Raw genomic sequence first — 22,154 nt, forward strand, 5'->3', positions numbered from 1 at the left:
AATTTGTGTGCAAGGTGGTGCTTGAGAGATAGCTTAGTGGTTAAGAGTACTGGCTACCCTTATAGAGGATCCAGGTTCGACTCCCAGCACCCACATGACTTCACACAACCTCTAACTTCAGATCCAGGAGATCTAATGTTCTCTTCTGGCCTCTGTGGACACCAGATGTGCATGTTGTACACAGACGCACATGTGGGCAAACCATCCCCATATATAAGGTCTCTGAGATGGATCGGGGTTAATTATCTGCTGACAAGCCTGATGGCCTGAGTTCCAGTGATGGACCCACGTGGTAGCAGGAGAGAGCTGACTTCTGTAGGTCCTCTGACCTCATGTGTGCTCTTGTGCAGACACACGTAATGTAGTTTTTCAAGAGTCTACTAATGGTACTTTCTTTTGGTGTTAGGAATTGAACTTAGGGCTCCTCACATGCTATGCAAGTCTCTAACACTGAGTTATATTCCTAGTCTGTGTGTGCGCGTGCACGCATGAATAAACAGGCCTGTGCCCCACAGTATGTGTGTAGAGGTCAAAGGACAGTCTCCAGTTTCCTCACCTTCCGCCTTGTTTGAGACAGGGTTTCTTTATTGTTCGCTGTTGTGTATAGCAGACTAACTGTAGCTTTCAGGGATGCTCTTATCTCTGCTTCCACCTCACAGTAGGGACACTGGTTACAGATAACACTACTGTAACAGATTATACATGGATTCTGGAGATTTGAACTAGGTCTTCATACTTGTGCCACAAATGCTTTAGCCCTCAGCAGCCCCACTCCAACCCACTATTTTTCTTTTGATCTCACATCTTATGTAGCTCAGGCTGATCTGGAGCTTTGCTTTGTAGCTGAGAGGGACCAGGAGTTCAATCCTGTTGCTGTGTCCCAAGTGCTGGAACTGCAGGTGCACAGCACCGCACCAGCCTAGGAAAAATGTAAAAGTTAGCACGCATTTATTTATATTTGTGATTTAGGGATGTCTATGACTGGCAGATATACAAGAGGATCACTTGTAAGAGTCAATTCTCTCCCTCCAACCTGTGGGTCCCTGAGGTTGAACTTGGATTCTCAGGCTTTTGTAACAAATGCTGCTCCCCTCCCTCAAGAGTTATTTATTTATTTAAAAATTTTATGTGTATGAGTGTTTTGCTTGCATGTAAGTACAGCGCATGCATGCAATGTCCACAGAGATAGATGAGGGCCCCAGAACTGGAGTTACAGGTGGTTGTGAGCCACCATGAGAAAGCTGGAGTCAAACCCAGGTCCTCTGCAGTAATTGCCAGTGCTTTTAATTGTTGAGCCACATTGCAAGACCAAGAAAAAAAGGATAAGTATAACTTTTATTTATATAAATTAGAGCTTTAAAAGCATCAGAAGTTTTACTTGGTACCTTTATTTACTTTTTTTCAGATATATGAGAAAAAAATCAGGCAGTGTGAAATTTAGATGTCAAGAATTTTTCCCCCTCCTTTTGGGTCCCACTGGGGTTTGAGCCCATGTTCTTGTGACAGACCTTAAACTGCATCCTTATACCATTGTTTTTGTTAATTTGTGTGTGTGTGTGTGTGTGTGTGTGTGTGTGTGTGTGTGTTTGTTTTTCAGAACAGGGTTTCTCCGTATTATAGCCCTGGCTATCCTGGAACTTGATTTGTAGACCAGGCTGGTCTCAAACTCAAGAGTGCTGGGATTAAAGGAGCATGTCAGCACACTCAGCTTACAGACATTTTTTTTTAAAAAATATTTACTATATCTGTATGTGCTTGAGTATCTGTATACACACACCACATGCACGCAGGAGCCCAAGTCAGTCAAAGAGGGAGTCAGATACTAGGACCTAGAGTTACAGGTAGCTGTGAGCTTCTATGTGGGTGCTAGGAACTAAACCTGGGTCCTCTACAAGAACAAAAAGTACTCTTAGCTGAACCATCTCTTCAGCCACCCAATCTTAGTTCCCAACCTTTTATTAGTTAAGTTAAATGAATGAATTTTTTTTTTTAATTTTTAAACATGTTCTCACTCTATAGCTCAGGCTAGTTTGGAACTTGCAGTGAGCTTTCTGCCTCGACTTTTAAGTGTTAGCATTACAGGTGTGAGCAATCCCATCTTGTTCCCTTCTGTGTGTGCGTGAGTGTAAGTGTGCACAGATACATGTGCAGGCCAGAGGTCAGTTCCTCCCTTAGGCACTGTCAACTTTCTTTTTTTGGTGTGTATGTGGTCGAGGAGGTATCTGTATAGTGTATGCACAGGTGTAAGTGTCCACACACGGACAGAAAGCATTGGATGTTCACCTCTATGACTCTGTCTTATTCCTTTGAGGCAGAATTTCTTCCTGAACCTGGGCATTTCTTTAATGATTTATTTATTTTTATTCTATGTGTGTTGGTGTTTTTCCTCCATGCATATATGTCTGTGTGAGGGTGTCAGATCCCCCTAGAACTGGAGTTATAAACAGCTGTGAGCCACCATGTAGGTGCTGGGAATTGAACCCAGGACCTTTGGAAGAGCAGCCAGTGCTAAGTGCTGAGCCATCTCTCCAACCCCTCTATTTTTTTTAAACATTATTTGAATTAAATTATGTACGTTGGTATCTTAGTTACTTTTCTCTGGCCATGAAGAGACACCATGACCAAGGCAGCTTACAAAACAGTCAATTTATTGGAATTTTGCAATTATATTTTCAGAGGATGAGTCCATGACTGTTGTGGTGGGAAGCATGGCAGTTCCACTGATTGAAGACCAGGCATTCAAATATATGAGCCTATGGGGACCATTCTCATTCAAAAGAACACAGTTACTGTGTGCCTGTGTTAAGTTGTGCATGTGAATGCTGGTGCCCCTGGACACTGGAGAGAGCAGTCTCTTGGAGCTGCAATTTGCAATTACAGGCAGTTGTGAGCCATCTAATGTGGGTTCTGGGAACTGAACTTAGGTCCTCTGTAGGAGTAAGTAGTGGTCTTTACTACAGAGCCATCTCTCCAGCTCCCGAAATCTCTTTTTTTTTAAAATTTATTTATTTATTATGTATACAATATTCGGTCTGTATGCCTGAAGGCCAGAAGAGGGCGCCAGACCTCTTTACAGACGGTTGTGAGCCACCATGTGGTTGCTAGGAATTGAACTCAGGACCTTTGGAAGAGCAGGCAATGCTCTTAACCACTGAGCCATCTCTCCAGCCCCCGAAATCTCTTTTCTTCTTTCTTTCTTTCTTTCTTTCTTTCTTTCTTTTTTAAATAATGAGCCATTTTACTAACTCATCAGTTAAAATATAAAAACTTTTCTTTTTTTTTGAGGCAGGTCTCCCATTTAGTTCAGGCTAGCCTGAACCTCACTGTGTTGCTGAAGATGACCTTGATTTTCTCATCCAGTTGCTGTAATCTTTAAAGGCACAGCCATGCTTGGCTTCTGCTGTGCTAGGGATGGAGCCTATGGCTTGGTGCATGCTTGACAAGCACTCTGTCAATTGAACGCCATACTCAATGGGTAACAGTTCTGAAAAGGAACCTCAGCTGGTGTATTTTATGCACTAGACTTGTGGTACCAGTTTTGCTTTGTTTGTTTGTTTTAAATCTTGTTTTCTTAGAAATTAAGATGTAGAGACATAATGTCTGGGCATGGTGAACACATCTTTAAACCCAGCACTTGGGAGGCAGAGGCAGGTGGATCTCTGTGAGTTCATGGTCTGTCTGGTCTACTTCAGGACAGCTAGGACATCAATAGAGAGAACCAGTCTCAAAAGCCAAAACAACAACAAAAATAGTAGAGACTCTTCTGTTCTTCTTTTTTTTTTTTTCCTTTTATTTGTGCAGAGTCTCATTATTTGCTCTAGCTGTCCTGGAACTCACTTGTAGATCAGGTTGGCCTCTAACTCAGAGTGATATGCTTGTCTCTCCCTCCTAAGTTCTGCCTCCTAAGTTCTGGTGTTAAAAGCATGCACTACAATGCCTAGCTGTGAGAATTTATGCATTCTTGTCATTTTGAAGTAGGAATCTCTTTGTTTAGGTTTTTTGTTTGTTTGCCATGCAGTCCTGGCTTGTTTGGAACTGGATATATGAATCAAATTCATTTCAGTACAGAGGTTTGCCTGTATCTGCTTCCTGAGTGATGGCATTAAAAGCATGTGCCACCAGGCCTACTACCGGGCCCAGTTTCAGCTCAGCTTTTTAGCATTAGAGTCTGTCTTAGTTAGGGTTTCTATGGAGACACCATGACCACAGCAACTCTGATAAAGGAAAATTTAATTATGACTGGCTTACAGTTCAGAGGTTCAGTCCATCACTGTCATGGCAGAAAACAGGGCAGCAGGCAGACATGGTGCTAGAGCTGAGAATCCTTATTACATCTTGATCCAAAGGCAACAGGAAGTGAACTGAAACACTTGGTTTGGCTTGAGCACATATGAGACCTCATCTCAAAGTCCACCTATATAGGGACACACTTCCTCCAATAAGATCACACCTACTCCAACAAGGCTACATTTCCCTACTGCCTATGGGGGCCATTTTCTTTCAAACCACTACCAAGTCTTTCTCCTCACTCAAATAGTTTATCAAGGGATGAAAATAATATGCTCAACTGGTCCCAGTGGTACATACCTGTGATCTCATCTCTGGGGAAGCTGGGGTAAGGGAGATTAGGATTTCAAGGCCGGCCTCAGCACTTAGTGAGTTTCAGACCAGACTGGGCTACATGAGACCTTGCATCAGCAAAAAACAGGGAGCTGGAGAGTGGCTTTGCCATTAAGAGCACTGATTGGTTTTTCAGAGGACTCAGGTTTGGTTCCCAGCACCCACATGGTGCCATCCACAACTGTAATCCCAGTGAATCTGTTGCCCCCCTGGCCTCCTGGGCACCAGGTATGCATGTATTACATGCATACATTCATGCAGGCAAAACACTCATACATGTTAAATAAAGTCTTATAAACACAAAGCAGAAAAGTTATCTGATGTTACAATATTATAAAAAAAAACTTGGAAAACATTTATGTTAGTGCTAAATAGTGTTTTCTAACTGTTGAACGATTTCATTCAGATGTCGTAATGGTAAAAGAATGTCTTTAACACCCCTCCCAAAGTGCAGGGAGACTTCACCAGTCCTCTCACCCTCAGGTGGTAAACCATGTTTGTATAATCTTCTGGGTTTTTTTTTTTTTTTTCGAGACAGAGTTTCTCCATAGCTTTTGGTTCCTGTCCTGGAACTAGCTCTTTTAGACCAGGCTGGCCTCGAACTCACAGAGATCCGCCTGCCTCTGCCTGGCTTGTATAATCTTCTGGTTGACTTCTTGATTTGCTCTTTTGACAGGGTCTAACTATGTGGCTGAGGCTGGACTTAAACTCCCCATCTTCCTGCCTCAATCTCCCCAGTGCTGAGGAGATGGACAAGGGAGGATCAGGAAGGAGTACATGGCCAATCTCAGCTAATCTGGGCTACATGAGATTGACTCAACTTCCTCAGTATTAGGTTTTATATAGGCTTGACTAGATCCATCTATTTTTAGGAATGCTGTCTTATTTTCCACGATAGCTTCAATAAGTAGCCATCAGTAAGTAAAGCACATTGTGAATAAGACATCCCTGTCTCTGAGAGGGTTTCAGTGCCTCCAAAGATCTGTAAGTTCCATGACCACATGAAACTATACAGTGAAACCCTGTCTCAAAACAGAAACAAGCTGGGCAGTGGTGGTACACGCCTTTAACCTCAATACTAGGGAGACAGAGGCAGGTGTATATCTGTGAGTTTGAAGCCATCCTGGTCTAAACAGCTTGTCCAAGGGTATGCAAAGAAATCCTGTTTAAAAAACAAAAGAAAAAAATAAAAATAAAGATAACCCTTTTTATTTTACAATAAGGAAACAAACCTAAGGAAAGAAATGAACATATTTACTAAGCATTTATTAATTTTCTTTGTGTGCCAGCTTCTACTTTACTGTTTTGTCATTTGCTCACTGTAATGTTTATTTTTAAAATATTTCTTTGTTTTACGTGTATCTGTGTGCCTAAGTGTACCACATGTGTTTAGAAGCCTTCATAGGTAAAAAGAGGAGGCCAGTAGGTTTCTTGGAACTGGAGATACAGATGCTTGTGAGCTGCCATGTGGGTGCTGGGTCTTTTGGAAGAACAGCAGTGCTCTTAACCCATGGGCCATCTCTGCAGTTCTTATTGTCTATATCATGAAGTCTCTTCTACTTCCCAAATAAATTACATATTTAAAAAAATTTACATTTTTACATCATCTTTTAACTTCTCTATTTTCCCTTCTCATTTTCACTCTCGTCACATGACCAAAATAAGTTTTCCTTGAGACAAATTTTCAAATACCAGGTTGACCTTGATCTTACTGTGTAGCTAAGGGTAATGTAATGTCGACATTCAGATGGCCTTGCCTGTACCTCTGTAGTGGTGCGATACAGTTATGTGCCATCACTCCAGGTTTATTGGGCTCAAGCCCGGAGCGTCGTGCATCCCAGGCAAGCACCTAGCTGAGCTACATGAATTCCAAGTCAGCCATGGATAGGGTGAGGTCCTGTCTTAAAATAATAATAATAATAATAATAATAATAATAATAATAGGCCAAGGATACAGCTCAGTTAGTGGAGCCCTTGCTCGTCTGGCACAGGATCCTGGGTTTAATCCCCAGAATGTGAAAACCCCACCCGTCTTCAAACCACAGGTGGTTTCCAGTCTGGGTATGGTGGTGGCTTAAATCCGTTTTTTGTTTGTTTGTTTGTTTGTTTTTCCTCTCTGAGATCGAGTCCTAACTGTGTAGCTGGCTTGAAACTTTGTGAAGATCAGGCTGCCTTGAATTTGGTTGGTTCTCCTACCTCTGCCTCCTCAGTGCAGGTACAGACCTGCACTACAGACAAATGAATCTCAGTCAGAAAATTCCTTCAGCTCACTCCTTTTTCATGTATATTTAGCTTTATCATTTTCCATGAAGGGGGAGTCAGCCTTGTTGATTGATATCAGTAATCTTTACGTTCAGATATAGACATATACATATGTGTGTGTATACACACAGTTCCATCACCTTTACTGTTTCTTTTGAGACACGGTCTCACTCTGTAGCTCTAGATGGCCTGAAACTTGCTATGTTGACCAGGATACTCTAGAATTAAAAGAAACCTACCTGCCTCTGCCTTCTGAGTACTCCTGATATTAAAGACATGCACCACCACTCCTGATAACTGTTTCTTAAAGATTTATTTTTAAGTGTGTGTGTGTGTGTGTGTGTGTGTGTGCGCGCGCGCGTACATGTGAGTGCAGGTGCCCTTGGGGTCAGAAGAGGTGTTGGGTTCCCTGGTGTAGGGAACAGAGGATGTCCTGAGTGAAAGTGCATTGTTGACATAGGCATGACCATGTTGAGGTCTCCAAGGCCTCAGACCCATGGGAAATTGACAAAGCCATTACCCACATGGTCCAGACTAAACTGGGCTGGCAGAGCGCTCCTGATTCTCAGTATGAGTGTGTGTTAGTTTATATGCTCATATATGCGAGTGCAGAGGGCAGGGGTGAGTACCAGGTGTCTTCCTGCATTGCTCTTCATTTTATTTACTGAGTCTGGGTCTCCCTCATCCTCCTCCCTCGATTTCTCGAGTTTTGGGATTTTATACCTGCTTTGTATATGACTAAATTCTATTTGGTAAACTTTCATTAAGTACTTTAGTATGTTTTCAGGAAGAACACTAGTCTATAATTTTGTATATTTTTTTCTTATTGTTTGTGTTAATATCAGGGTAATAGTAGATTCATCAGTAAAATGAGGTGGGAAGGGATATCTCATCCAGATATTTTCTGGAAGAGACTATGTAGAGTTGGTGTTAATTCTGTACCTGTTTAATTAAATCTGTAGTAAAATAATTGGAACTTGGACATTTCTTTTTGGAGAATTGTGAAATTAGGAATTGAGTTTCCTTAGTCATGGAATGTTATATCTATTTTCATTTTGAGTCCGTTATAATTATATGAGTTTTCCCCCTCTTATTGGAGGTTGGGTCAGTTTTGTTGATCTGTTCAAAGAACCAGCTTTTGTTTCACTAGTTTTTACTGTTTTCCACTTAGAAATTCATCGACTTCTGTCTTTTTGTTTGTTTGTTTACTTTGGGCCTGTTTTCCCCCCTCTAGATTTTGCAGTAAAAGCTTAATTATCGAGTTTTTAATTTATATCTCCCTCCCTCCCTTCCTCCCCCCTCCCTTCCTCCCCCCTCCCTTCCTTTCTTTCTTTTTCTGAGACTGTTTCTCTGTAGCTTTGGAGCCTGTTCTGGAACTCGCTCTGAAGACCAGGTTGGCCTTGAACTCACAGAGATCCACCTGCCTCTGCTTCCTGAGTGTTGGGATTAAAGGCATTTGTCACCAGGGCCCAACCCAACTTTAATTATTTACTATGATTCTTCTCTCTCTCTCTCTCTCTCTCTCTCTCTCTCTCTCACTCTCTCTCTGTATTGGCATGTACAGAGTACGGCTTTGGGGAGTCATTTCTATCTTATTGTGGGCTCTAGAGGTGGAACTTCTGTCACATTTGCATGACTGGTACTTTTACTCTCCGAGCCACCTTGTCAGCTCCATAATATATTTTTGTTTGTGTATTTGTGCATATCTGTGTATGAGCTTTTGAGTGCAGTGCCCTTAGAGACCAGACAAGGATGTGGGGTCCTCTGGAGCTTGAGTTAGTAATGGTTGTGAGCCAGCAGAGGAGAATGGCTATGAGAGCAGTGCTTCTCTGAGCAGCCAATGATAATGGCACTGGGATTTGTCTCTACTGCATGGACTGGCTTTTTGGGATCCTAGTCTGTTTGGATGCACACCTTCCTAAGCCTGGATGGAGTGGGGAGGGTCTTGGACTTCCCACAGGGCAGGGTACCCTGCCCTCTCTTAGGGCTGGAGGGGGAGGATGGAGGGTGAGTAGGGGAGCGGAGAGAAATGGGAGGAGGGGAGGAAGTGGAAATTTTGAATGGTATTATTTATAAAGCAATAAAAATTTATAAAAAAGAGCAGTGCTTGCTTTACTTGCGTTTGGTTAAGCTTCTAGTTAGTGATGTTGCCTTCCATTTTTTTGCGGATTTTCCAGTTACTCTTTCAGTTGTTAAGAGAGGAATGTACAGAGCTCCAGATAAGATGTGGTTTTTTTCCCCTTTTAGCTGTGTCAGATTTTACAACACATTTTGCCCAGTGTTGTTTAGTTTATGTGCATTTCTGTGTTATTTTTGGTGGATTTTCACTGTGCAATATCCTGAGGTGTAGATGTATATAAATTTTTATTTGCTGTTTTATCAGATTTATTTGTAATATAGCCTTTTCTGTAACCAAAACTTTTAGGAGAAAAGCTTGGGCTCTCTTAGTGTTAGCTGGCTAGGCGCAATCACCTTTTACAATACACCAATCAGTTGACAAATAATGATGAAGAAGCAGATATACTTATGTGGCCACTTTGGGAGAGAGAACAGATACAAGGGTCCACTGACCCCCTAAGTATTTTTCACTACACTGATAAGAGCTTTAGGTTCAAATAGAAAAGTTAGAACAGTAAGCACGAGGTTAAGCAGTTCTGGTCACATTGTCTCAGGTCCTGCCAGGTGGTCAAATTAAATTTTTCTGTTCCTTATCGTATCCGGGTACGTTTGTCCAGAAAACGTAATGAGGATGAGGACTCACCAAACAAACTCTACACATTGGTAACTTACGTGCCTGTTACCACATTCAAAAATCTACAGACAGTCAATGTGGATGAGAACTAACCTACTGAATCTCAAATAAAGTTGGAGAACAGCCAAAAAAAAACAAAAAAAAAATTTTCTGGGCAGAATCAGTGTGGCTCCTACAAGATAGTTTATTCTGGCTGTAGCCTCTTCATCACAGGTAATTGTTCTCATTTATGGGTAGTCTACCCTCTGTAGATAGTTCCAGTTCTTTATCATGAAGAAATTTATCTCGTTTTTGCTGGAATCCAAGATGACTCAAGAGGACAGATTAAAGACTGTGACCTAGCTCTGTGTCCATGGCAAAAGTGAAGGAGACAGGGACAAATGAAAGCAGAGATGCCAGACTTTCTAACTGATAGGTTTTTGGTTTTTTTTTGGGGGGGGGGGTATGCAGAAAGTAGGTTTCTCTGCCAATACAGTAAATCCGAATTTAAACAAAAAAAAAACAAAAACAAAAACAGGTTTATTGGGCCAAGTGCTCTTGGGTGATTAAAGACCCTGTACATGTGGTCTTGAGCTTTGAGGGAAGAGCCTGGACTTTTGGTGTTCTTTCTCCCTGAGAGGGGCAGGATTTGGAATGGGGAGGAGTGAGGCTGAGGTGGAGTTTCTAGCTGGACATTTTCTACTTTTAGTTAAAGCAAGAGCCCATCATCAGCCATTGTAATAATAACTCAGTCTTGATTAGGGTTTCTGGTGCTTTGATAAAAACACCATCTGTGACCAGAATGACTTGGGGAGAAAAGTATTTCAACTTAGACTTCTACGTCCACATCACAGTCCATTACTGCTAGAAGTCGAGTCAGGAACTCAGGCATAAGCCAGTAAGTTCTACTTACTGGCTTGCTCAGCCTGCTTTCTTATAGCATCCAGGGCCACCTGCCCATCATTGCCTGCAGTAGGCTGGACCCTCCCATATCAATCACTAATTAAGGAAATGTTCTGTAGGCTTGCCCACATGCCCACCTAGTGGATGCATTTTTTTTCAGTTGAGGTTCCCTCTTCCCAGGACTCTGGTTTGTGTCAATTTGACATGAAGTCATCAGGCATAGCCTCTGAGTCTATTGCAGTCTTACTTTCCTTTAATTAATGTGTGCATGATGTTTCTTTCTTTTTGAGCAGGGACTCGTGTAACTAGGATGACTTTGACCTTCCAGCCTCTTGAGTGCTGGAATTATAGGAATGCATCAAGGCCACCAGTACTCTAGACTAGCACTCTGCTGGCTGAGCCACACACCCAGCCCCATGTGACAAAGTGTGGATCCCTTTTGCGAGGACTCCTGCCTAAAAGACTCAAGAGGCTAGAGATGTCTCAGTGGTTAAGAGCATGTATTGCTCTTGCATAGGAACTGAGCTTGGATTCAGGTTGCCCATATCAGGTGACTCACAACTGTGAGTCTTCAACTGCAGGGCATCCAGCACCCTCTTTTGGCATCAGCAGGCAACTGCACTCACATGTGCACATATTCCCCTCCAATTTAAAGTAAATCTTTAGAAAACATGCATTTAGAGGGATAGTTTATTAGAGTCAAACGGGAAGAGGAGGGAGGCAAGCTGGAGATCTTAGCACTGTCAGGAGGAAGGGGACATGAAGACAGAGGAAGACGTAGAGCAAGAGGAAAAAGGACACCTTGGGGGACAGGGGGACACACCAGAGAACTGGGACATTCAGAGCCTGGCACCAAACTGTCCTTCTCTCTGGGCCAGGAGGGCTTTGGGTACAAATTTATTTATTTATATATTTATGACACAGTCTCACACTGTAGCTCAAACTGGCCTAGAACTCACTATGTAGTCCAAGGTAGCCTGGTATTTGTGATCATCCTGAGTACTGCAGTTACAGACAAGAAGCTCTGCATTTGGATGGAAATATTAGTATTATTTGGGTTAGTTTTTTGCTCAGTCAAGAGTTGCTCTAGGTGGCCTAGGACTCAGAATTTGTCTTAGACTAGAAAGAATAATAACTAACTGCATTTAGTGTTGTTAGTTTGCTATCTAGTGTTGTTAGCTTTGGACCAGGAAGGAATAAATAACAACTTTGAATAATGTCAGTTTACCTTTAAAAATAATTTTAAAATTTGTTTGAGTTCTTACGTGTTTGTGTACACATAAATCGGTGGGCAACCTCAAGTGTTATTCCTTAGGAGCCCACTTTGTTATATAGACAAGCTCTCATTGGCCTGGAGCTTACTAAGTAAACTGCACTGGGTGACTAGCTTGTCTACGTGTCTTTACCTCTTAGCTTTTACATCAGTGTTGGGTATCTGAACTCAGGTCCGTATGCTTGTGTGGTCGTATTAGGATTTTTATTGATGTGAAGAGACACCATGACCATTGCAACCCTTATAAGGAAAACATTTTATTTGTGTGGCTTGCGTACAGTTTCAGAGGTTAAGTCCATTATCATCATGGTGGGGGCATGGCAACATGTAGGCAGACGTGGTACTGGAGAGGTAGCTGAGAGTCCTACATCTTGCAGGCAACAGGAAGTTGATTGAGACACTGGGCAGTAGCCTGAGCATATGAAACCTCAAAACCCGCCCCCACAGTCATATGCTTTCTCCAACAAGTCCATACCCACTCCAACAAAGCCACACTTCCAAATATGCCACTCCCTATGGGTTTATGGGGGCCAGTACATTCAAATTACCACAGTGATAAATACTTTCCTGAGTCATCTTTCTCTCTAAATCCCAAGGCTAGTTTTGGACTAATTTGAAGCTTCTACCATTGGCTCATTTAAAAAATTTCTTTATGTTTGTTTTTCACAGAGCATGCGTATGTGCACGCTGGCAAGTACATAGAGACAGAGGACAGCTTGCCTGAGTCGGTGTTGTCCTTCCACTGTGTATCCAGCTCAGGTGATCAGGTTCCTCCTGGTCAGGCTCTTTGCAGGCTGCTGCCTTGCCCATCGAGCCATCTTTCTAGACTCAAACCTGTTCTGACTTTTCACAAGTTTAATTATGATGTGTGATAGAATGGGTTTCTTTGAATCTTTTTTTTTTGGACTTTTTGCAACTTCTTTATTATGAAGGTTTACACTTGTCAAAATTAAGAATTTTCCACAATTTTTTTACCCTTGTTTTCTTTTTCATCTCTTTTCATGACTCCTATGATAAAATGTTAGCTCTTTCTGCTATAGCCCTATGATATCTGAAGTTCTGGAAGTTTTTCTTCTGTTTGTTTTTGCCCTCAACCTGTTTTCTCTCAGTTCAGATAGTTTTGTTTTGTTTTCTATAGCTCTGACTCATTTTCATTGATGTCCACTATCTATTGCTAAGACCATAGGACATTTTTATTTGAATTGTGCATATATCTATACACATAATACATTTCCTACTTCCTCCCCTCTTGTCCACAGTTGTGACTGTCTTACTGTGAAGTTAGTCCATGCTGCCTCAAACTATATATAGCACAGGTTGACCTCCAGCATTCAGTCCTTTGCCTCTTCCTTTCAAGTGCAAGCATTATAGGGATGAACCACCATACCTAGACCACTTAGAGTTTTTATTCCAAAGTTTCCAGTTTTTGTTTATTCATATCCTGTGGCTTTATTTGCTAATGGCTGTCTTTGTTAAATGTTTGTTTCAAATGTTTTTTTAGTTACTTATCAAAGAATTTTATTATTTTTGCTTGCAAAACTTAGGCCCAAATTTGCTTTGTATGGGAAGATGACTTTGAACTCTTTTTGGTTTTTCGAGACAAGGGTTGGTTCTCTGTGTAACAGATCTGGCTGTTCTGGAGCTCACTCTGTAGACCAGGCTGGCCTCGAACTCAGAGATCTGCCTGTCTTTTCAGTGCTGGGATAAAAGACGTGAGCTACCACTGTCCGGCTGACTTTGAATTCTTGATTTTCCTCTCTCTAGCCTTCCAAGTACTGGGATCACAGATGTTTCCCACCAGGCCTGGCCTGAGCATTTCTTTCTTTCTTTTTTTTTTTTTAAACTTTTAAGTTATATTTATTTGTGTGTATGACTGTGGGATATCACAGTGCATGTGTTGAGGTCAGAGGCCACTTTATGAGTCAGTTTTCTCTTTGCACCACTGTGTGGGTGCTAAGTATTGAACTAAAGTCATCGGAGTTAGCAGCAAGTACCTTTACCTGTTGAACTGTGTATTGACCCCTGGTGAGAGTACTGTCTTTAGCCGGCGTCATGACATTGATTGTTGAGGATACTGATGATGATTTTCTTTCCTAACAGAAATGACATCAGATGTACCATCTCTGGGTCCCACCATTGCTTCTGGAAACCCTGGACCTGGGATTCAGGGTGGAGGAGCTGTTGTACAGAGGGCTATTAAGCGACGATCAGGGTAAGTTTGAATGTATGTCCTCAGTGTCTCTCTTGGAAAATCAATTTGATTGACTTAGTCTCTGCTTCTACTTGTCTGTTCCTGAGCTTACTTTAACTGGTTCCTCACTACACTGCTGTCACATAACTAAGTCTTAGTCCCGGATTTTTCCTTATATAGGCTTGCTATCCTATGTAAATTTCTTTTTAAAAAATCTATATAATTTGAGTTGAAATATAGCATAGCTGCTCTCATCTTACCTCATTCAGAGAACCAAGTGTTTCACATGTAGTATTGACTCCAATTATTACACTACTTTCCTATATCTCACAAGAAAATTTCTTTCTTTTTTCCTTTTTATTTTTTATTTTTATTTTTCAAGACAGGGTTTCTCTTTGTAATAGTCCTAACTGTCTTGGAACTTGCTTTGTAGACCAGGCTGGACTCAAACTCATGAAGATCCACCTGACTCTGCCTCCCAAATGCTGGGCTTAAAGCATATGCCACCACCACCTGGCCCACATGAAAATTTCTAAGCAGGTTAAAAAATTTTTTCTGTTGATGTATCTTTTTGTTTTGTTTTGTCTTTCTAGACAAGGTTTCTCTGTGTAGCCCTGGCTGTCCTGGAACTCACTCTGTAGACCAGGCTGGCCTTGAACTCAGAGATCCACCTGCTTCTGCATCCAGAATACTGAGATCAAAGATGTATACCACCACTGCCCTATGGTTTCTGAACTTTAAAAGCTTCTCTTTCAATGTATCTTTATTGATAAGCAGGCTAAAACAAAAAAGCAAGAAACAAGCAAACAAAATATCAAAAAAAAAAAAATCCCGCACATACACCAAAAACAAAACTCCAAGCCAAACAAACAAAAAACCCTCTGAAGGCTAGGCGGTAGTGCCTTTACTCCCCGCACTTGGGAGGCAGAGGCAGGTGGATCTTTGTGAGTTCCAGAACAGCTAAGGTTACACAAAGAAACCTTGTCTTAAACAGTCCCACACCCCTCCAAAAAAGAAAACTGTTGACTTTCTTTAAGTTCTTGTGTTTGCATTCTTAAATCATTTTCTAAGTTATTGGCTTGAAAAGCACAGTCCATTTAAGGTCCCAAAGTATTTATTTATTTATCTGTTTATTTTAAAGACTACCTACCTTCCTTCCTTCCTACCTACCTACCTACCTACCTACCAACCATGTGTACAGTGTTCTGTCTGCATGTACACCTGCAGGCCAGAAAAGGGCACCAGATCTCATTACAGATGGTTGTGAGCCACCAAGTGATTGCTGGGAATTGAACTCAGAACCTCTGGAAGAGCAGCCAGTGCTCTTAACCTCTGAGCCATCTCTCCAGCCCCGCAAAGTATTTATTTATTTATTTATTTATTTATTTATTTATTTTGGTTTTTCGAGACAGGGTTTCTCTGTGGTTTTGGAACCTGTCCTGGAACTAGCTCTTGTAGACCAGGCTGGTCTCGAACTCACAGAGATCCACCTGCCTCTGCCTCCTGAGTGCTGGGATTAAAGGCGTGCGCCACCACCGCCCGGCTCGCAAAGTATTTATTAAGTACTAAATTCAAATGTTTAAGTGTGCATGGGCAACCTGTTTATGGTGGTTCTCCAGTTGTTCCTATCCCGGGCAGTCCTAGATGTGTGTGTTCTTGTCATATCCAAGCTTCCACAGTCTTCCTTTATGCTGTCTATCCAGCATTTTGGGGGCTTCCTCTTCGCCTTATCCCGTGCACTCTCTAAGAAGGACTATCTTTGGATATCTGCCATCATTCATTCTCATAACATAGTTAAGGTATTTCGAGCGCTGTTGCTGTATCCTGTAGTTTACTTTCTTCTGTAGATGGAGATGTTTCTTTTTTTTTTTTTTTAAATGTTCTTTTTTTTAAATTTATTTATTTATTTATTATGTATACAATATTCTGTCTGTGTGTGTCCACAGGCCAGAAGAGGGCACTAAATCTCATTACAGATGGTTGTGAGCCACCATGTGGTTGCTGGGAATTGAACTCATGACCTTTGGAAGAGCAGGCAATGCTCTTAACCACTGAGCCATCTCTCCAGCCCCGGAAATGTTTCTTAATGTCATCGATATGCAGCCTATCTCTTTGTGTGACAACTAGAATCTTCCCGAGACAAGCCATCTCGAACATACTCAGCCACTGTTCTAAGGAGGAAAAATTTACAAGATACTTGTCTTGAGCTGCCTTCATTGCAACTCTGAATCGCAGATAGATAGATAGATAGATAGATAGATAGATAGATAGAATGCAAGATAGAATTTGGCAAAAATAAGTGAGGTGTGGTATCTCATACCTGAAATCCTAGTACTCTACTCAGGAGGATGGAGAATATGAGACCATCCTGAGTTACATAGTGATACTCTGTCTCAAAACAAAACTGAAGACAAAGAAAATTAACTAAAAATACACAACAGGAAAAAGTTTGTTTTGGTTTCTTCGAGAGAGGGTTTTCTGTAGCTTTGGAGCCTATTCCTAGAACTAGGTCTTGTAAACCAGGCTGGCCTTGAACTCACAGAGACCCACTGCCTCTGCCTCCCGCTGGGATTAAAGCATGTGCTACCACTACCCGGCTACTTTTTTTTTAAAGCATATAAAAACTAATTTTGGATGGAAACGATTCAGAACAGTTTTGAAAGAAGGTTGCTTTGGGGCAGTGATTCTTACCCTCCCTAATGTTTGACCTTTAATATAGTTCCTCATATAGTGGTGACTCCCAACCATAAAATTATTTTGTTGCTACTTTATAATTCTAATTTTGCTCTTGTTTTAAATTGTAATGGGAATATCTGATATGTAGGATAGAACTACCTAAGGTCCACAGTGAACCTTGGGTGTGACAATAATACAAGCATGTAGGACTGCCAGGATAGGAACAGCTGGAGAACTGCCATGCACAGGCTGCCCATGCCTGCTTAGGCATTGCCCGGGCATAAATGATGGTGAGGACAGACCTACTGCTGTCGGGCCAGTGAGGTCGCTCAGTGGTTGATGATGCTTGTCTTTGAGGCCAGTTACCTTTGCTTGGTCCCCAGAACCCATGTAAAGGTAGAAGAAAGAGAAAATCACCTCCACCAAGTTGTCCCTTGACTTCTACATGAGTGTGGTGCTCATCTATACATCATACTCTCAAACACAAAAAAATACTAAATGTATAAATAAGTAAATGAAACAAAGTTCTTTTAGAAGCACCTGGGACAGTGAATACTGTTTTACCCACTTTTTACTACAAAATTTTTGTGTGTGTGTGGTGGGGAGTGGTGTTGGGGCTCAGACACAAAGCCTTGTGAATTCTTGGACCAGTACTCTACTAACGAGGTAGTTTCCACAGCCGTTACCTGCTTTTGTTTTTGTTTTTGAAATAAGATCTTATATACCCCATGATCATGATCTAGAACTCATGATCATCCCCTGAATGCTAAGACCACAGTTTTGTATCACCAATCCTTACAGAAAAATACATGAAATATTTCGTTTCAGTGAGATGTCTCAGTGGTTAAGAGTACGTAGTGCTCTTACAGAACACCTGAATTCAGTTGCTAGTACCTCCTTTTGATGGGTCACAACCATCTATGACTCCAGGTCCAGGGGGTCTGATGCCTTCACATGTGCACATGTCCCCGAAAGACATAATAGAATAAAATCTTTTTAGAAATCATAAGAGATGGTCTCTTCAATATCAGACACACATTTAAAAAAGTGTTTACTTTTTTTATTTTGTAGCACAGTCTGTTTTGGTTATTTGATACAGCTTTCTTGTGGCGCCAGTTGGGCTCCTGTTCCTCTTGGTTCTACTTCCCAAGTGCTTGAAAACAAAAACCTGTGACCACCACACCTAGTGTGCGGCAATCCTGCTGTGTAGCTGTGTTGGCCTGGAGTTCACCTTGTTGCCCAAGCTGACCTCCCACTCATACTCCTCTTGCCTCTGCTAGATGATCCAAAGGTACGACCAATTGCCACTACATGTCTTTGATCCCAGCACTTGAGAGAGGCCAGCCTGGTATACATAGTGATTTCCAGGTCAGCCAGAGCAATGTAGAAAGATCCTATTTCAGCACACCTTTAATTCCAGCCCTTGGGAGGCAGAGGCAGGCGGATCTCTGTGAATTTGAGGCCAGCCTGGTGTACAGAGTGAGTTCCAGGACAGGCACCAAAACTATATTAACATTTATTTATTTATTTATTTACTTACTTACTTACTCAGTATGTGTTTAGGTCAGAAAAGAACTTGTGGTTGTTATTTCTTCAGAGGTCCAGTTCAGGCTTGGTGACAAGTGCCTTAACCTGCAGAGCTGTCTCTCTAGCCCCTCTTACATTAGTAGTTGTCTGGGCTGAAAGGGCCTCCAAGGCTAGTTTATCTTTGTCGCATGTCCCAAATATCTTGTGTGCATGTGATCTTGCTTGCCCAGTTGTAACGCTATGAAAAACATGTAATTTAGATTTGTTTTGCTTCTTCTCTCTCTGACAGTGTCTGTCTATGTAGCTTAAGGTGGCCTTGAACTTACCATTCTTTTGCTTCTACTTGCCAAGTACTTTGAGTTAAAGGTATGTGCCACCAAGGCTGGCCACTTAGCATAGTGCCTTGAATATAGTGTATATTTCACTTTTAGACTAACAGTATGTTATGTCTTCTTTCCTTTATGTAATATCATTGCTTTGAAAGATGTTTCAGAAAACTGATGACAGAGCTTAGATTAGACCATAAAAATGAGATCTTAGGATTTTAGGACTTTTTTTTCCCCCAGGCAGGGTCTCATGCAGCCCAGGCTAACCTTGAACTCAACAATATAACCAGGGTTGAGCTTGAGCTCCTAATCATCCTGTTCCCACCTCCCATGTGACAAGATTACATGTGTGTGCCACCATGCCTAGTTTTATGCTATAAAGGAAACTTCATACATGTTCTTAAGATCATGGGAACTATTTATACTTCTCTTGGGTCTCTTCCTGGTTACAGTACTTGCCTCGTGTATACAAAACCCTGCTGGAGGTGTCAGTTGTGCTGCTGCTGCTTTTCCCCTCTTCCTTCCTTTGGCTTTTTGAAACAGTTTCTAATTGTGTAGCCAGGGCTAGCCTAGAACTCCCTATGTATCCGAGGGTGGCCTTTCAGTCTTCTCTCTGGTTCTGGTTGATGGGTTGTAGGCATGTGCCACCATGGCTGTTTTGTTATGACACTATGAAAAACATGTATTTTAGATTTGTTTTGCTTCTTCCCACTTCTTTTCCTTCTATTTAGGTGAGCACATAGGCATCTTGTATTAATATATTGTACTTTCTTAAGATTCTGTATTATCAATAGACTCAGAATACTTTTCATTGTCTTTCCCTAGGTTGGATTTTGATGATGACGGAGAAGGGAACAGTAAATTTTTGAGGTAAGAGTTTCGATTTTTTTTAAATGCTTCTGATAATGTGCCCTCTGATGAATGGGCTGGAGGGCTGGAGGGCTGGATCAGTGGGTAATGGTATTTCTACCAAGCCTGATGGTCTAAGTTTGATTTCCCAGAACTCACATTACCAAAGGGCAAAACTGACTGTTGCAAATTGTCCTCTGATCTCTACATACTGCGTGTGGGACAAGTACCTTTCACCCTGACAATAAATAAGTAAAGGTCATAAAATTATTTAAAATCAGTGGACTGGGAATGTAGCTCGCAAGAGTGCTTGCCTCACATCAAGGCTTTGGGTCAGTCCTTAGTACCAAAAATGTTATTTAAGTATCTTTATACTTTTGACTTATAATGTTTTTGTTTATTGGCCTAGAGAATATTCTTTATAGCCTGGCCTAGAGAATATTCTTTATAGCCGGGAGGTGATGGCGCACGCCTTTAATCCCAGCACTCGGGAGGCAGAGGCAGGCGGATCTCTGTGAGTTTGAGTCCAGTCTGGTCTACAAGGGCTAGTTCCAGGACAGGCTCCAAAGCTACAGAGAAACCCTGTCTTGAAAAACAAACAAACAAAAGAGAATATGCTTTATCCTAAAACTGTACATTTTCTTATATCATAGGACAATTTTAGGGATTCTATTATTTTTTGAGATAGCACATCAGAGAAGAGGGCACAGAAAATTTAGAAGACCATCTATAAACCAAGTCGTGTGTTGATTCATGACTTAAAAAGAATAGCAGGCTTGGAAGATAGCTCAGTGGTTAAGGGTTTGACTTTGCAAATCTAAGGATAATAGTTCAGATCCCCAGAACCCACATAAATGTCAGGTGGGCATGGTACCATGCTTATAATTCTAGCCTTGGAAGGTGGAGATAGGAGACCCCTAGAGCAAGCTAGCATGGAGAGTAGTTACCTGCATGCTCTGAATTTGAGAAATCCTGTCTCACTGAATAAGGTGGGAGAGGGATAGAGAAGGATTCCTGACATTGACCTTGGGCTTCTCTATACATATATGCACCTACACATATGAGTGCTGAATTTACTATTTTATTTCCTTCACTTCCATGAGCCTTGCTTGTGAGGAAATGATACTCCCTCATCTCATAAGATAGAAGAGAGATGAAGGATCATTCCCCACATCAACTTTGGGCCTCTTCATGTACGCCCATCCAGACCTTTGCCCATATACACGCATATGTGCACATACACACAAATGGAGAATTGTATGTTGGAAAAGAGTCAGTGGGTTGATTGACTCTTGCTTGGATTCATGGTAAGACTGTGCTCAGTCATCTGGTCTGTTGAAAGTTATACTCAACCAGCATAGTTGCACCTCTTTTCCATTCTCTCTTTCTCCATTCTTCCCCCAACTTCCTGTTCCTACCTCCTCCCACCCCCATTTCCTCATCTTGAAACAGGGCAGTGTGTGGTGATGACTGTAATACAAAGGGCAAGTCTTCGTGTGCTTAATAAACCTCTGCTTCTGTGACTTGTACTAATGTTGGCCAGAGTAGCTTGTTTTGTTTTTTCAAGACAGGGTTTCTCTGTAGCTTTGGAGCCTGTCCTGGAGCTAGCTCTTGTAGACCAGGCTGGCCTTGAACTCACAGAGATCCGCCTGCCTTTGCCTCCCTAAGTGCTGGGATTAAAGGTGTGCGCCACCACCGCCCGGCCAGAGCAGCTTGTGTATGCATGCCCTACATCACTGTTGAAGAGGGCTACAAAAGGATGTGGATGTTGGAAAGTATAATTTGATAATGTTCTACTTTGTCACACTCCAGTACCTGTTGACTCCTCTTTTAGGTAACAGGAATTGGAAATTTTGTGTATTTAAGTGTGTGTATGTGTGTTGGGATCAGGTGGCAGGATCCAGGCCAGCCTCAAATTTGGAGCCTAAGAGTGTATGCAGAAAGTTCCCCATAGGCTTGTATGTTTGAATACATGGGTCCCCAATTGGTGGACCTGTTTGGGAAGTGTTGGGTGTGGCCTTGTTAGATGAGGTGTGTGTCAATGGGGCATTCTCTAAGGTTTCGAAAGACTAGACCATCCCTAGTGTACTCTCTTTGCCTCTTGTTTGTGGAACAAGATGTGAGATTTCAACTCTTTGTGCCAGCGTCCCTTTGCCTCCCCATCAGATGCTCCCAGGACTACCTACCCAGAGGAGGCACTGCCAACTGCCAATTGATGGGCCCTCATCAATTACTAAGAAAAATACCCTACAGGCTTGCTCACAGGCCATTTGATTGGAGACATTGTCTCATCTGAGATTCCCTTTCTCAGATATATCTAAGTTTGTGTGACAAAACCCAATCAACATAGCAATTGAAAATATTCTTGTCACATCATCTTTTTGTGTGTCTGATAACTGAGAACCATGGCAGGTGATAATCGTTGGGTTTAAAATTCTGTCAATTGCTGCTGGTATCTGTTGCTTTGTGATGCTTGTTCATTGGCCCTTTCCCTGTTGACTATTTTTACTTCTTTCTAGTTTTTATTTCAGAGTAGAATTGATAAGTGCAGTGGTTTGAATTAATCTTTTCCCTGCCCCCTCTCTTTTCAGATGTGATGATGAACAGATGTGTAATGACAAAGAGCGTTTTGCCAGGTAATGTACTAGAATTTTTGTCCTGGTTATGGGATCAAGCCATCTAAATATTGGATTTAAACTTTATCTAGGTGAGAGTGGATTTCTCTGTTTAGTGTCTTTCCTTTTCTGAATAGTTTTGAAACAGCCTATAATTTATGTGTGTTCAGATCACCTGACT

The 22,154-nt window shown here is 41.7% G+C and overlaps 1 protein-coding gene across 4 annotated transcripts in view; it reads left to right on the top strand.

Moving 5' to 3' along the window:
• Positions 1-22,154, top strand: part of LOC121437877 (aryl hydrocarbon receptor nuclear translocator) — a 69,599-nt gene that overhangs the window by 4,828 nt on the left and 42,617 nt on the right. For 3 of the 4 annotated variants that reach the window (XM_041637987.1, XM_041637989.1, XM_041637988.1), the window contains exons 2-4: positions 13,890-14,001; positions 19,335-19,379; positions 21,950-21,994. In XM_041637987.1, coding sequence (XP_041493921.1) covers positions 13,890-14,001; positions 19,335-19,379; positions 21,950-21,994 — 202 coding nt within the window. The remainder of the gene's footprint in view (positions 1-13,889; positions 14,002-19,334; positions 19,380-21,949; positions 21,995-22,154) is intronic. The other variant, XM_041637990.1, reaches the window with a different exon arrangement.

Source organism: Microtus oregoni, unplaced genomic scaffold (genome assembly GCF_018167655.1).
Source record: "Microtus oregoni isolate MIOR12 unplaced genomic scaffold, Mior012 000054F_ref0000373, whole genome shotgun sequence".
In the NCBI taxonomy this organism is placed as follows: Eukaryota; Metazoa; Chordata; class Mammalia; order Rodentia; family Cricetidae; genus Microtus; species Microtus oregoni.